The sequence below is a fragment of the Bos indicus genome, chromosome 28 (assembly GCF_029378745.1).
Source record: "Bos indicus isolate NIAB-ARS_2022 breed Sahiwal x Tharparkar chromosome 28, NIAB-ARS_B.indTharparkar_mat_pri_1.0, whole genome shotgun sequence".
Lineage (NCBI taxonomy): Eukaryota > Metazoa > Chordata > Mammalia > Artiodactyla > Bovidae > Bos > Bos indicus.
The window spans coordinates 37509706-37525502 of NC_091787.1; the positions used below are offsets into that span (position 1 = coordinate 37509706).

General features: G+C 38.3%; 1 protein-coding gene across 3 annotated transcripts in view; it reads left to right on the plus strand.

The window, feature by feature from the left end:
- The window catches only part of NRG3 (neuregulin 3), a 1237239-nt gene that overhangs the window by 523739 nt on the left and 697703 nt on the right, over positions 1 to 15797 (plus strand). For all 3 annotated transcript variants that reach the window (XM_070782242.1, XM_019953669.2, XM_070782243.1), the window contains exon 2: positions 359 to 488. In XM_070782242.1, the coding sequence (XP_070638343.1) occupies positions 359 to 488 (130 nt within the window). The remainder of the gene's footprint in view (positions 1 to 358; positions 489 to 15797) is intronic.

Genomic DNA, 15797 nt, shown 5'->3' on the forward strand with positions numbered 1-15797 from the left:
TAGAGGGCTATTTTCTTGCTGTGTCTTCATATGACTGGAATGGGTGAAGGAGCTGTCTGAAGTCTTTTTTATAAGAGCATTAATCCCATTCAAGATCTACTCACCTCCCAAAGGCCCCACCTCCTAATTCCATCGCTGGGTTTCAATATATGAATTTTGTGGGGACATAAACATTCACTGTATAAAATGGTCATACTCAGTTGTGTTTTTATCAGTCCACTGAGGGGTTCATCCTGTCTGTCTAGTTCCTAAGGTCAGCGGTCACGAGAAGGTCTCAGTGCATAGATCCAGGCCAATGACAGGATCTGGGGTGTCAGAATGAGCTGCTGACAGTATTTCATTGTGTTTCTCATGACAGATACAACGACATATTCCACGGAGAGATCCGAGCACTTCAAACCCTGCCGAGACAAGGACCTTGCCTACTGTCTCAACGATGGCGAGTGCTTTGTGATTGAAACCTTGACCGGATCCCATAAACACTGTCGGTAAGTCCCTGTGGCGACTGACACTAAGGGCAGGTCCTCAGAGAGGCCTGGAGACGGAAATCTGTGCTGAGCTCGAGAAACATACAATGTGATACACATAGTCCGGTGCTGGAATGGCAGAATCAACAGTCTTAATAGGGGAAGAACAAGGCTGGTATCTTTAGTATTTGAGAAAGAGAAAACTGAATTTTTGCATGACAGAGCAAACTGCTCTTCTAAGATCTAGAGCCTCAATATTTATTGTGAACCAAACCCCAGAGGCTGTAACTGTGTCCAGAGAAAACCACATCTTATTTTGATTCTGCCCCTGTTGATTAATTTCAGTCCCCCCCGCCTTTTTTTTTAACACCTCTGATGATGAAATACTCTCCAGCAAGATGTTGTAAATGAAATCATAGTCCTGTTATAGTCTAGGTAGAGAACTACTCAGTGAAAATTCCCGGTGGAGATCAAGAAGGTGTTTAATTGGTTTTTAGAGACATAAGGTTATATAACTGCTAAAAATAAAAACAAGCGGAGATAAATAGTTGGTGTTGTAGACACTGCAGCTTTAAGCCTCCATAGAAGAATCAAATTAGCATCCAAAAAATACTTCCCACGGAGCTTTTATTTTGAGCTCTACCCTGGTAATTTGTTTTTCCTTGCAATTGTATATGCTTCAGTGATTATATATATCCACACCCCTTTCCTTTTCTTTATTTACTCTTCTCATATGACACAGTTATTAAATTAATTATTCTGAATCGTGAAGCATGGAAAATTATGACTTTCTTTTCTTGCTATTGCTAGCTATTATAAAACTTTATTCCATGTTGTTTTATTAAGATGGCACAGAGAAATGTGTCTTATGGTTTTGAACTTAGAATGTGTCAGCAAATCCTGCCTGCCTCCACAAGCCAGCTTTGGTTCAAGGGGGTGGGGGTATGAGGTGCCATAGTGGTCAGTGACACAGGTTTGGAAGGACTGATCAATGATAGTGGCTGATCTCTGTAAGAGCCACCCCACCACGTAGCCCATGGCCTTTCTTCACCCTTCACATGGTGGCTTTCACGTGACGTGGGCAGTGCCATTACACTGACTTCATTTACAAAACTTACAACCCATTTATGTTCTCTGTAAACCCGAGTTAGGGATCAAAGGCAGTGAGAAAGGTTCCTTTCCACATTTCTCTTGCTGTATTTATTAGATCAGTGCAGATACAGGTAGAAAAGACATGGCTGACTTGAAGACCTCAAAAGAAAAGCCAAGAATGAGCTATCATTTCAAATCACAAAGTGCCTCCATGCTCTTTTCAATACCCACCTATGTGTTAATGTTACCTTCACCAACCCAGTGGTGTCATGTGTAATAGGTAGTGTCAGCAGATAAGTTTGAATTTACAATTTATTGAAGGGATGGATCAGAAGTCTCACCTAAAGCAGTGATGGTGTTTTTCGATGGTGTTTTACCTCAGGGAAGCTTCAGATTAGGCCCCACCACTATGCGCAGGCAGGTCTGATTTATCTTTTCCGATAGAATGTCGAAAAACAAAAAAATAATTCCTACTGTTTAACATACAGCCTTGCTATATTCACTATTAAGTTCATGGGTATATTAGTTTGCTAGGGCAATTCTAACCAAGTACTGCAGATTGGGTGATGTAAACAACAGAAATATTTTTTACCACAGTTTCTGGAGTCTCGAAGATCAGGGTATCGGCAGAGTTGTTTCCTTAAGGGCCACAAGGGAAGGATTTCATCCAGGCCTCTCCCCTCAGCTTATAGATGACGAACTTTTCTGTGTGCCTTTTCACGTTCTTTCCTCTGTACAAGTCTTTATCCAAATCTGCTTTTTCAAAAAGGACACCAGTCCTGTTGGATTAAGGGGTACTCTAATGGCCCTATTTTAACTTAAATGCATCTGTAGACTCTTATATGGTCACATTTTGAGGTCCTAGAGGTTAGCACTTCAGCATGTGAGTTATTTGGGAGACACAATCCAATCTGTGACAGTGGATCTCAGGTCCAGAAAACAAAAAAAATCCTTTTCTTTTGCACACGTGTACATGTCTAATTTTTTAAAACATAGACAAGCAGAGGTATATCTGTGGTTTGGCTGGAAATGTGTAATAATTTTGGCCTCTGTCTACATATTTTGTGCATATTTCAGCACAGACAACCTGTTATTTAACATAGAGTCACAACATAGCTAATCATGACAAAAGACCAGCCTAAGACAGGACTGGAACTCGAGTAGGTTAATAGATGCCTATAAATCTCCTAGTAGTGTGTGTGAATAAATCACACATTGCATGTGTCAGCGATTCATCTCCCAGGCTTTGCTGTGAATAAAAGGCTTACATTCGTCCCTGCTTCAGCCACTTCTAAGAATCCCAATGTAGCTATTCATAATGTGCCATTGTGTACAGTGCTGTAATATGTTTCATTTATTCTCCTCCACTCGACAAATGTTTATTGAGCATCTCTTATCACCAAGATACTGTTGAATAAATAAATACAGAAATGAACTTCGGAATTAAATGGCACTGCAGTTTGTAATGCACTTGGAGCAAGTGAAATACTTCATCTCCAGGAAAGAAAGAAAACAAGAGAAATGACTTTCATGTGACTGGCATGCTACCAGGGCTACGTTACTGATGTATTACTAAGTGGATTATGTCATAGGTTAAAGAAACCACAAGTTAGTAGATTGGAGCAACAGTGTTAATGGGTATACCTGCATCTAGCTCATTAAGTAGTTTGCTTTTTACACATATGCAAAGATTAAACATTCAAACCTGAGAGAAGTTAAACTTATGTATGTATTTTTAGTATTTTAAAAATAAATTGCAATCCCACTGATCTGAATCAAGGTATGTTTTTTCACGTGTTGTGATCATGGTGAAAGAATTTTATGTTTCCTTGCCAAGGAAGAGTAGTAACAAAAAATTAAAATTACCTAAAATTTCCTATTCTGCCTGATAGAGATCCTGAAAGTATATGCCCCAAACTGTTAAATCCTTGAGATCATGGTGAAACAATTTTATGTTGCCTTGCCAAGGAAGAGTAGTAACAAAAAATTAAAATTACTTAAAATTTCCTATTCTGCCTGATAGAGATCCTGAAAGTGTATGCCCCAAACTGCAAATCCTTGTGATAAGGGGAGCTTCATGATTTTCTGTTTGTTATTTTCTCAGTCTTTAGTGCATTTTCAAATCTTTGAAAAAACTATTCATGGTGAAGATAGTTAGAAATTATAGAGCAAACTAATGAAAATTTAAGAGGAATACCAAGATCCTAAAATAACTTGATAGGTTTTAAAGAATAATAAATAGTCAAACCTGGTATTGCTAAATTTACAATTTAAGTCACAGATCATTGGTTGGCTGATTAGTAAAAGCAGAACCTTTTGTACTGTGGAGGTTAGTGTAGAATAAAGAAAGATTCATAAATTGGGAAAATGAGTCTGGTTTTTGTGTAAAGGTGGTTGACTTATCAGGTAAAACATCAAAGTTGAATTTTTACTTCTTATATACCCAAAGTTGTTCTTAATGAATTTAAAAGGTAATATAATAAATAAATTATTAGAGAAAACAGTAAATAAAATTAAATATGTCTTTACATCAGCAATTGAAAGTAAAAAAAAAAAAGCAATGAGCAATAAACAATGAAAGGAAAAATGAACAGCCTTGAAGCAACTTTTTTTCTTTTTTTCATCTGAATGTCATAAGTCAGAAACAAAATTGAAAGTGTCAGTAAACTACAATAAGCATGGCAAGGAAATGATATTTTGATGAAGTCAATAGATCAATAAGAGTAACACTAAAATTAAACCTCGGTGGGAAAATGGGCAAAAGACAGGAACATCCTCTTCCCTTGAAATGGAATCCAAATAACCAATAAGCATGAAACATACTCAACCTCACAGAGAAATGCAAATTAACTTGTTTGCTCATCATATATTGTAATAATGTTTAAAAGTAGTTTGGCAAGGACAAAGTAAAAACCATCATCTCATTCACTAAACTCGATGGAGTGTACTTTGTTAAACATCTTCTGTAGGTGATGCATCAGTGTGTTTCCGTATCTTTACATTTTTTCCTAAGAGTTAGCTTAGAGAAATGTATATGTATATTTGTTTTTAAGAGCATTCACTATAGGATTTGTAACAGCAAAACAAAGAAAACTTGAATTCTGATGTCTATATAATTCAGAACATATCTATACCATGGATGCATTCAACATAACTTGAATTTTCATAATTTTAAGACTATGAAAATGCTCATTATATCATGTTATATACAAAAATCAGGATGTAGAACAGTAAAAATGAACATAAGTAGCAATCCGGTTCTGAAAAAGAACTAAAGAAAAAGGCTAATAGGATTTACAGCTGTTGTCTTCTTTGAACCTTGAGGTTTCCAAGATCATTACATTGCACACGTATTTCATTTACGTAACATCTGGTTAAGACACTTGACCCATGCTTCTCTTCTTTCCATTAAGAAAGACAGCGTCCCTGTCTTTGTTAAATGAAGGTCATTATAATTCACTATTAGGCTGATAAGAGAACTTTCAATTAAGCCATTCTAGATTAAACACTATAAAGTCTGTTAGGACGTGTCTGCTCCTTTTATTAAACTTTCATCTATGCTCTTTATAATAATCATTTTCTATGCTGAATTCGTGTGTTTTGAAACATAAAAAAAAGGGATTGAATAATAGGATGATATATTCTGCAGAAATTAAGCTGAGTAGAGAAGGAAAGGAAGTACTAGAAACACCTTGAATCAAAGTATCCTGAATAAAAGCAGGGTATTCTCTAATATATTTATTTTTATGCCATTTCTAGAAATTTTAAGAACTTTGGAAATGGTGCCTTTGTAGCATATTTCACTGGAGTTGAAAGTGGTAGCCATCGTAACTGAAAAGATTGCTAGGTATTTGAATGGACCAAATGTGTTTCGAGGCCAACTTCAAGTTAAAAGGATGTGTCTCTTCTGAATTGAAGCTCATTAAATGTTGCACCAGCCTTGCTACAGAAATGGATTCTCAAAACTTTGGAAAGAATAACATTTGAGCTAAATTTGACCTGTAGTGATCATTTTGGAAATCTATCAAGCAATTCATTTGAAGATGCTTGAATCACTTGAAATATGGAACTGCTGGAAAGAGAGGCAAGCAGTCCAATAACAAGCATTGCCCGAGGCAATACTTCCATAAAAGTGCTGATGGAATGTACAGCTAGCTGGGTAAAATGCTCATAGGAGTTGGTGAGTGGAAGGGGGGAGGGTTTGAAAGGGGAGGAGAGCCGGAGCAGGAGATGCTGTTCTTCACTGTATCTAGTTCTGCTTCAGTAGGTTTTGAAATCAAAGCTGCCATTTTTATGTGAATTGATTGGGCACAATGTAACGATATCCCTGTGATATACTATATAAAATTACAGGACCATCCCTATCAGTGCTTTGCTCCATCAGTTTGGAAGTCCATTAGCTTTTCCACCTGGGGAAGGTCCTATTATCATAAGTTTCTCCAGTAAGTGCTCTTAGAGTGGCCACTTCTAATTCCCTGTGGTTGTAGCAAGTCAGAATGGAAATGGGGTTTTGGCACACACCCCTAAGCTCTGTTGATGGGAGAGGATGGAGGCTGAAATGTCTATAAATCCAAGCCTAGTGGCAGAGTCTCAGTGGAGTGGAATTGAATAGCAGGGTGAAGAACCTTGGAAGCATTTTCAAGTTCATCAGATAATTGTGTTCAGGAGAATGTTAGCCACAGCCCAGACGTAATTTGAGTAATTTGCAGCAGCCATGTTCATCCTAGGTGGTCTGCTGACTGCCCTTGTCAAGAAGAAGTGAGCCAAGTAATCACTATGCATCTGTTTCTTTTCTGTGGATGAAGATGATCAAAATAGTCTCATTAACTCAGAAAGCAAACAAACCAAGAACACCACCACAGTGAATGAAGTTTTGCAACGTTATGACTCCTAGGCAGTGGTTTACTTCTTCCAGCTTAAACTGTTTACATTCCACCAGAGCTGGGGTTACTTAAAGGGCTACTGAAACACCAGAAGACCAGAAAAGCACATTTGATAAAGAATAGCAGCATATCTTTTAGTTGATAACCATAGGCTTTTTTTTTTAACTTTAATATTTTATTACTTGATTAGCAGCTCTCCTTAAGGCATGGAATAGTTTCTTTTTGTTGTTGTATCAAAACCATTCGTGTTTTTAAATTGTTTTCTTACATGATTTAGGGTAAGAGGTACGTGAGGCAAATGTGGGTGTTCAAGATAAAGACACTTGAGTTAAAAGCTCAACTTGGCTTTATGCTGGCTGTGTGTGTTTTTGGCTGGCCATTTAATCAGAAACTTCAGTCTTCTATTTGAAAAAGAGAGAGAGAGAGCAGACATGTGCCAGCCAACCAGACACATTAAAACCTTCCCCAACAATGTTGATGCTAGAATTGAAAGCAGCAGCATATAGAAAAACACTAAATGTTTAATAGGCATTATACATTTAGAACATATAATTCTTCTTCCTCTCTTCTACGCATGTTGAAACCAAACAAAAGCATGTATGCTGGAATCCTATCAGAGAAATTGAGTGGGTCTCATCTGCTTATTTCACTAAGAGAAGTCTTAGGCTCAAAAGGGGGAGATCACTTGACTTGTACCAGGGCTTCGAGGTGGGTACTCAGTCTCCCAGTACACAGAGTTCAGCTTAGACCTACCAGTGTAAGTTAAATAAAACTCACTCAGAGACTTATTTAAAAACACAACAATACCTGATCATGGGCAAGAACACTTTTCAGAATCAAGGATCATTGTATCTATTCAAGCAGTAAGTTTAGGAGCAAAGCAGCAACAAGAGGCTGCCTTTTGTTAGGGGAATTCTCTCTGTTGACAATTCATGAAGAGAGGAATCCCCTCTTATTCTTCATACCATTCAGGTGGAGGACCCTTCACGTATTTTCTCTACAACAGCCCTGGTTCTGCCTCTCCAGGCATTTATTTCCTGCAGGTAGCGGGTCATAGTCCTGTTATGGTTGGGGCAGTCTGGGAGCTTGTGCACGACCAGAATGCTGTGATTTGCATATGCCACAGTTCAAGTGGAGGATAGATTATCATACTAAGTTTATTTAAATAAAAGCATATATCCATAAGTATCATTTTAAAGAGTGATAGACTGTTTGTACGAATGTGAACCACACTAACCAGGGTACCACAGACCCTGCTGGGCAGAACATCTGAACCATCACCGTACTGATCTGAGAACGTTTGATGGATGTTTGTCTGAGGAACCTGCCCGGCAGGGTCTGTGGTACTTTTGTCTACACGTATAACAAGATGTCAGTCTTTGTGTACTCCGATAATTATACTCTCTAAGTGGAAAAGCATATGCAAATCTACTTGATAGATAAACCCAGGGAATGCCTAGATGATGCATCCTATGTTTCGGGCACCCATAGCAGCCCTGGAGGGATGTAGCAATGGCTGAGGCCAAGGGCATTTCTCAGGTTATACGACAAGTGGAGTAAGGACTCAGACTAAGTAAGCTGATTCTAGGGTCAACGCACTTACCCTCTCCACTAATACCTTTCCTTTAAAATCCTATTGGTCCAGGGATTCTAAAATCCCAACTGCTTAAAAATACCACCTGAGAAGCCCATATAAGCTCTAGTATCTTCTAAGATATCAGTATTAGTTATATATCAATAATGACATATAACTAACATATACATATTTAAATTCTCCAGCATATTATAATTTGAGTGACCATATTATTGTCATCCAACCCCAAAATGTTTAAGATATAACTGGCAATTTTAATAATTTCTTATGTAAAATAAGCATAAAACCAACAATGCCCTGAGCTAACAGGGACATATGGTTGCCCTAATTTTAATTTCAGCAAAACTCAATTTGGTGGAAAAACAGACCACCATTTGCTACATAAATGCTGTATTTTCTTAGTATAAATTGCATGATACTATATACAACCTCTGCATTGCTGTTCCCACTTTCCTGAAGTTAGCTAACAGTTCTGAGAGTCACTGAAGACCTTCAGGGTCTCTCCACCATACCCCAAATCTGTAATCTGTTAAATACATGCCAACATCCGATTAGCGTTCTTTTCAGTATTCTTAGCTATTATTTGTGGAAACGAAAAAATGTGATGGGAGAACCGAGCCCTTCTTGTTTTATGGAAAGAAATCATAGACAGTGTTCCTGAAGTTTAACTTGCTATGCATCTCTACAACTCTGTATAATTTTTTATATGATCACAGCTATTCTGGTAGTTCTGTGATCACAGGAAAACAGCTTGAAGCAAAATCAATCCTATATACATACAAGTGTGCACGCACACACACATATCTTCTGTACTTATTAGGCAGTCAATACAGGGCACTGAGATTCAGTAGCAAACTATGAGCCGTGTTCCCTTCCTTTACAGAACATGTTTGTTGGAGCACCAGGCAGTCAGCACAGTCTAGCGTTACCGGATGCCATAATGGGTAAACACTGATAATCACTGGGAAGGAACCAAAACTCACACTTGCTTCAGCAAGGAAATCCTTACAAGACTGGTAAATTTGGAGGAAATATCTTCATCAAATATATTTACATACAATCCCCATTGCAGGTTTAAAAAAATCAAATAGAAGATTAAAATAAGGAATGGGGAAAAATGAAAACAATAGCATTATACGGGGAATATCTTGTTTGGAGATATGTCACATTTGAGTGATATAGAATGTGTTTGTAGATATATATGTCACGTGTGAGTGGTACAGAATGTGTATTTGTCCTCTCCTTTGTCATTCGATCACCAAGTCATGTCTGACTTTTCATGACCCCCTGGACTGCAGTACACCAGGCTTCTCTGTCTCTCACCATCTCCCAGAGTCCTGAACTAAAAAATAAATGGCAGTTTTATGCATTATTCCCATCATTCCCCAATGTTTATTAAGCATAGTCAATGTTTCAGGTCCAAGTAATGGGAATATAGTGATAAATGTTTTCAGAATAAATCAGAAGAGCAGTTGAGAAGGTCAATTTCTAGTTCAGTTCAATGTAACAAATTCTGTCATCTGTTAGCATCCAATCTATATGAACTGTATGTACATAGCTCATATCTGCAGAGAAGAATCCAAAACCCAGTAGTCCTAAAGCCAAGAAGACCTTCTGAGAGGAGCATACGAATTGCATTTGGAAAGATAACCTACTCATTTCTTATTTTGAAGCCTGCTCTTGCTTGCCAACCATGGCATGGAGAATTGAACTGCTGTTGGGTAAAATTCGCTTCAAACCACAAGGAGGAAATTTCAAAATTATTTAAATGCAAGTAAGAATAATCAGTTTCATATAATAAATTCTTTATGCAATTGGTCACTTTTTTTCTGAATTATTTCCTTGAGTTATTTCCTCTCATGTCCAGAGAGTTCTCAAAAATGTATCAAGGTATGATGACTTTTTTTTAAGGCTCACTGGGATATAGGAATATTTCTTATTACAAACTGTTTGAATATTTTATACCTTATAACTTAAAATGTTATTATATATGTTTATTGATAAATTGGTATTTATCAATTAAATAGTCAATCTCGGTAGTAGGGTCTGCTACTGACCCTAATGGAGGCCATATAATCTGAAAAATAATCAAGTAAAGTCATTCACTAGGTAAAATGACTCCTGAGTTTCTGTATTCTTAGTGCTGGAGTAGATGAGGAACTTTAAAGTTCCAGTCAAATTGAAATATGGGAAAGTTAAATAACTCACATCTTGTAATTTTCAAAATCCTAAGCTCTTGCTTTTGTTTCAGAGAGACTTGTCCAAGATCACCCATTCATTACTGGCAGGTAGAATCCAGATTCCTCTCCTGTTAATCTCACCTGTTTCTTTACCATTGTTCGCATAAATGAAAAGCCAGATGGAAAACCCTCTCTTTGACTTCTGTCCCGCTTTGCTTTGGTTAAGATGTAATAACAGAGTCTTTGCCTTCCCCTTGCCCTGCACCTGCTTCCTTAGATGTCCACATGTTGCTCAGAAATGACACTATTGACTTAGTACCTCCCCCTCTAGCTCAGCAGGTCCTGGGAAAGGACCTGAATCTCTCATGGAAACTGCAGCTGAGCAGAACCACCTTCTGTGTGAATGTCCAAAGAGAAGGAGCATGCTGAGGAGATTACAGGGCGGAATTTATCCAGACTTAATATGTGATCTCTGTCCTCAAAGCAACAAGGGTGGCTGAACAGGACAAGAAGGTGTTAATACATTTTTTCCTCTTTCTGACTTACTTGCCTCTGTATGAGTCTCTAGGTCCATCCATATCTGGGCAAATGGCATAATTTTGTTCCTTTTTATAGCTGAGTAATATTGTATATATGTATCATACCTTCTTTGTCCATTCATCTGTTGATGGACATTTAGGTTGCTTTCATGTCCTGTCTGTTGTAAATAGTGCTACAATGAACATTTTGGGGTGCATGTGTCTTTTGGAATTATGGTTTTCCCTAGGTATATGCCTAGGAGTAGGATTGCTGGGTCTTATGGGAGTTCTATTTTTAGTTTTTTCAAGAAACCTCCATACTCTTCCCCATAGTGACTGTATCAATTTACAGTCCCACCAACAGTATAAGAGAGTTCCCTTTTCTCTACACCTTCTTTAGCATGTGCGGTGGATCTCATGGTAGCTTGGATTTTCATTGCTCTAATAATTAATGACACTGAACATCTTTCATGTGCCTCTTGGCCATCTGTATGTCATCTTTGGAGAAATGTCTGTTTAGGTCTTCTGCTCACTTTTTGATTGGGTTGTTTGTGGATTTGGTATTGAGCCGAACGAACTGTTTATATATTATAGAGATTAATCCCTTTTCAGTTGCTTCATTTGAATATTTCTCCCATTCTGAGGGTTGTCTTTTCATCTTGTTTATGATTTCCTTAGTGCAAAGGCTTTTAAATTTCATTGGAAAAGACCCTGATGCTGGGAGGGATTAGGGGCGGGAGGAGAAGGGAACGACAGAGGACGAGATGGCTCGATGGCATCACCGACTCAATGGACATGAGTTTGGGTAGACTCCAGGAGTTGGTGATGGACAGGGAGGCCTGGCGTGCTGTGATTCATGGGGTCACAAAGAGTCAGACACGACTGAGCGACTGAACTGAACTGAGGTCTCATTTGTTTATTTTTGTCTTTTATTTTCATTACTCTAGGATATGGGTCAAAAAAGATCTTGCTGTGATTTATGTCAGAGAGTGTTCTGCCTGTGTTTTCCTCTAAAAGTTTTATAGTGTCTGGCCTTACATTTAGGTCTTTGATCCATTTTGAGTTTATTTCTGTGTATGGTGTTAAGAAGTATTCTAATTTCATTTTTTTTTCTTTACACGTAGCTGTCCAGTTTTCCCAGCACCACTTATGGAAGAGACTGACTTTTCTCATTGTATATTGTTGCCTCCTTCATCAAAGATAAGGTGACTATAGGTGCATAGGTTTATCTCTGGGCTTTCTATCCTGCACCATTGATCTGTATTTCTGGTTTTGTGCTAGTACCATACTGTCTTGATTACTGTAGCTTTGTAGTATGGTGTGAAGTCAGGGAGCCTGATTCTTTCAGCTTCATTTTTCTTTCTCAAGATTTCTTTGGTTGTTCAAGGCCTTTTGGGTTTCTGGTTGTTGTTCAGCTGCTAAGTCGTGTCTGACTCTTTGTGACATAATGGACTGCAACACAACAGGGTCCTCTGGTCTTTACTAACTCCCGAAGTTTGCTCAGATTCATATCCATTGACTCAGTGATGCTCTATAAGCATCTCATTCTCTGTTGCCCCCTTCTCCTTTTGCCTTCCATCTTTCCCAGCATCAGAGACTTTTCCAATGAGTCAGCTCTTTGCATCAGGTGATCAGAGTATTGGAACTTCAGCATCAGTTCTTCCAATGAATATTCAGGGTTGATTTCCTTTAGGATTGACTGGTTTGATCTCCTTAATGTCCATGGGACCCTCAAGAATCTTCTCCAGCACCACAATTCAAAAGCATCAATTATTTGGTGCTCAGCTTTCTTTATGGTCCAGTTCTGACATTTGTACTTGACTGCTGGAAAAACCATAGTTTTGACTCTATGTTATGCTATGTTAAGTCGCTTCAGTAGTGTCCGACTCTGTGTGACCCCATAGACAGCAGCCCACAAGGTTCCACCATCCCTGGGATTCTCCAGGCAAGAATACTGGAGTGGGTTGCCATTTCCTTCTCCAATGCATGAAAGTGAAAAGTGAAAGTGAAGTCGCTCAGTCGTGTCCGACTCTTAGCGACCCCATGGACTGCAGCCCACCAGGCTCCTCTGTCCATGGATTTTCCAGGCAAGAGTACTGGAGTGGGGTGCCATTGCCTTCTCCATTGACTCTATGGACCAGTACAAATTGTAAAATTTTTCTAATTCTTGAAAAATGCCATTGGTAATTTGTTAGGGATTACATTGAATCTGTAGATTTGATAGGGATTGCACTGAATACTATCCATTGCTTTGGGTAGTATAGTCATTTTCACAATACTGATTCTTCCAATCCAAGAACATGGTATATTTTTCCCGTCTGTTTGTCTCATCTTTGATTTCATTCATTAATATGTTATAGTTTTCTGAGTACAGGTCTTTTGGCTCCTTATGTAGGTTTATTCCTAGGTATTTTATTATTTTTCTTGTAATGATAAATGGGATTGCTTCCTTAATTTCTTTCTGATTTTTTTAAGGCATGATGATATTTTAAATTCCATTCCCTGAAACTCTTGAGTTTTTATGTTGAGTGGAAAGAGTAGACAAGAGTATGGTTTTCAAACCTAACAAGTGTCACTTTGATTAAATTATGAAATCAAGATTCATTTTCTTTATCCAAAATCAATTTATTATTTCTATCTACGTATATGAAATATTTGCAGAAAACTTAGTAGTTTTAAAAATTAATTTATTAATATTTTAAATATAAGTCATGATTTTCCAGCACTAAAATTTTCCTAACAAATTAAACATATCCATTCAAGGGTGCCTTGACCATGGATCATTGTTGAATTATTCAGGGAGAATGTAAGGAAGTTACATTTAAAGGTACATACTGGCATATTCAAGTAAAATGTCCTGTATTTTCCCAATTTAAAATGTATTTCTTTTGTCTAGCAGAGCTGGTATGAGGTTAGGAGATCAAGATAGCCATATGGTGTTTCCCTTACAATGGGTCACGTAGCATTTTGGCATAAATACTGACATTTCAGTATGGCAGAAACCAGAGAAAGAAAGGTTGCAAGAGTTCCTAAAACAGGATGACTTTCTAGATTACCAGAGACTAGTTTATCATTTAAACACATCATAAATGCAGTTATAGCTCACCCTAGAGAAAGGAGTTGTTATTTCAACAGCAGACTTCATTAAATAAACAGACCCCAGGCTTTGAGGCTGGCGTGTGCTCCAAAATGGGAGTGTGGGGAGACTAAAATGATGCCAAGGCCAGCATGCCCTGAGCCTGGCCTCCCTGGAGTCCTCTGACAGCACATTGATCCCAATGACCCTGTGCTCCTGAAGGGCAGAAATTCAATTAGGAACTCTCAGCTTTGAGCCTCAGGAAGGAGGGGTGTGTGTGTCAGTGGGAGGCTCCACAGCTGGAGGAAAACCATTCTCCAGCAGTTTTAGAACAATAGAGAGTGAAAAACACTAAGCTGGAAAGAATGGGCAGAAAGGATGAGCTGATAAAGCATCTACATTAAATAAGGTCATAATTTTTCTACAGTTTGGGTTGTTCTCTTGGGCTAATTTACAGTCACAATTGAAGTCACGTGGGAGCCTTACTATCTGTGACAAGGTTTTGTTTTTAGTGCTCTGGAAAGCTCTTTTCTTTCTGCCTGGGTTAGCGTATATGAAAGGAATAATGATTATTTTAATGATATTAAATAGTAGCTTTGATCTCTTCCCCCCACAAGCTAACCGAAACATTATCTAGATTTATGAAATGATTCATTTGTGAACAAAACTTCTATTATAATATTCCTGTGCACCTGCCTGACTCTCTCACTAGGCTATGAGCTCATCTTTGCTTCTGGAACCTGCCACCTACTCACTAAAAATAAATTTTATGAATGAAATAACCCTAGAACATACTTACCATCTGCATTTTTCAGAGGACAAATGTGAGGTGTTAATAGGGAGACAAAAATTCTGAGAGTCATCTTCCATTTTACAGTTACCAAGTGCAAGGCAGAAATCTTGAGACTTTATGGGAATGCCAGACCACCTGACCTGCCTCTTGAGAAACCTGTATGCAGGTCAGGAAGCAACAGTTAGAACTGGACATGGAACAACAGACTGGTTCCAAATAGGAAAAGGAGTACATCAAGGCTGTATATTGTCACCCTGCTTATATAATTTATATGCAGAGTACATTGTGAGAAACTTTGTGTACTACTTCCTAATTCCCTGTCTAGTCCTCATATTAAATCTGCAAAACAATGTCCTATTCCCATTTCATGGCGAGAAGGAACCTTGGAGAGGGAAGGTAGCTTCTTCAAAAACAGCTAGTAAGTGGCAGGGCTGAGCACCAATTGCAGTTCTGTTGGGACTCTCACGCTCTTCGTCTTCCAACCTTGTCAAATTTACACTGTTGTAAAATCATGAAGGTTGAAAGTTTAAAAATATAGATTCTCAGGCTCCTTCTCTGAATTTTCTAACTTAGGTCTTGAGACAGACCCCAAGAGGCAATGGTGTATTCAGATGATTCTGATATGGAGACAAATTAGGGAAGCAGTGAGTGAGACTCATAATTCTCACACTTTAATGAATGGGTGAATCCTCTGGAAATTCTGTTCAACTGAAGATTCTTGTAGAGGAGGCCTGGGGTGAGGACTCAGAATCTGTGTTTCTAATAATGGTCCACGTGATGCCTATGCTGCTGGCCTATGGGTCACTCAGAGAAGTGAGACACTAAGTCTGTTGGGCTACCCAGCACAGGATGCAACCCTAACCCCTGTCCTAGGGGGGCTTTTCGTAATTCTGCCAGTATGATATATCCTCCACCCATATGCACCTCAATAATTACATCACAGCAAGATTTTCTGCATATACTTGAGAATATATTTGTGACACTTTGGAAACCCTTATGTACCTCTACTAGTTAGCTTATTAATTGACATATATGCCAGATGAGGGGTACCAGCAAAGTGATATCATCCTATACCCATCCCATCCACTTTATAATCCCATCCCAAGCCATTTTATAAGCCGATGCCTCATCAGGTTTCTGTTATATCAGGGTGATTTTATATACCACATCTGTGATTTCTAGGTTTAGGGTAGA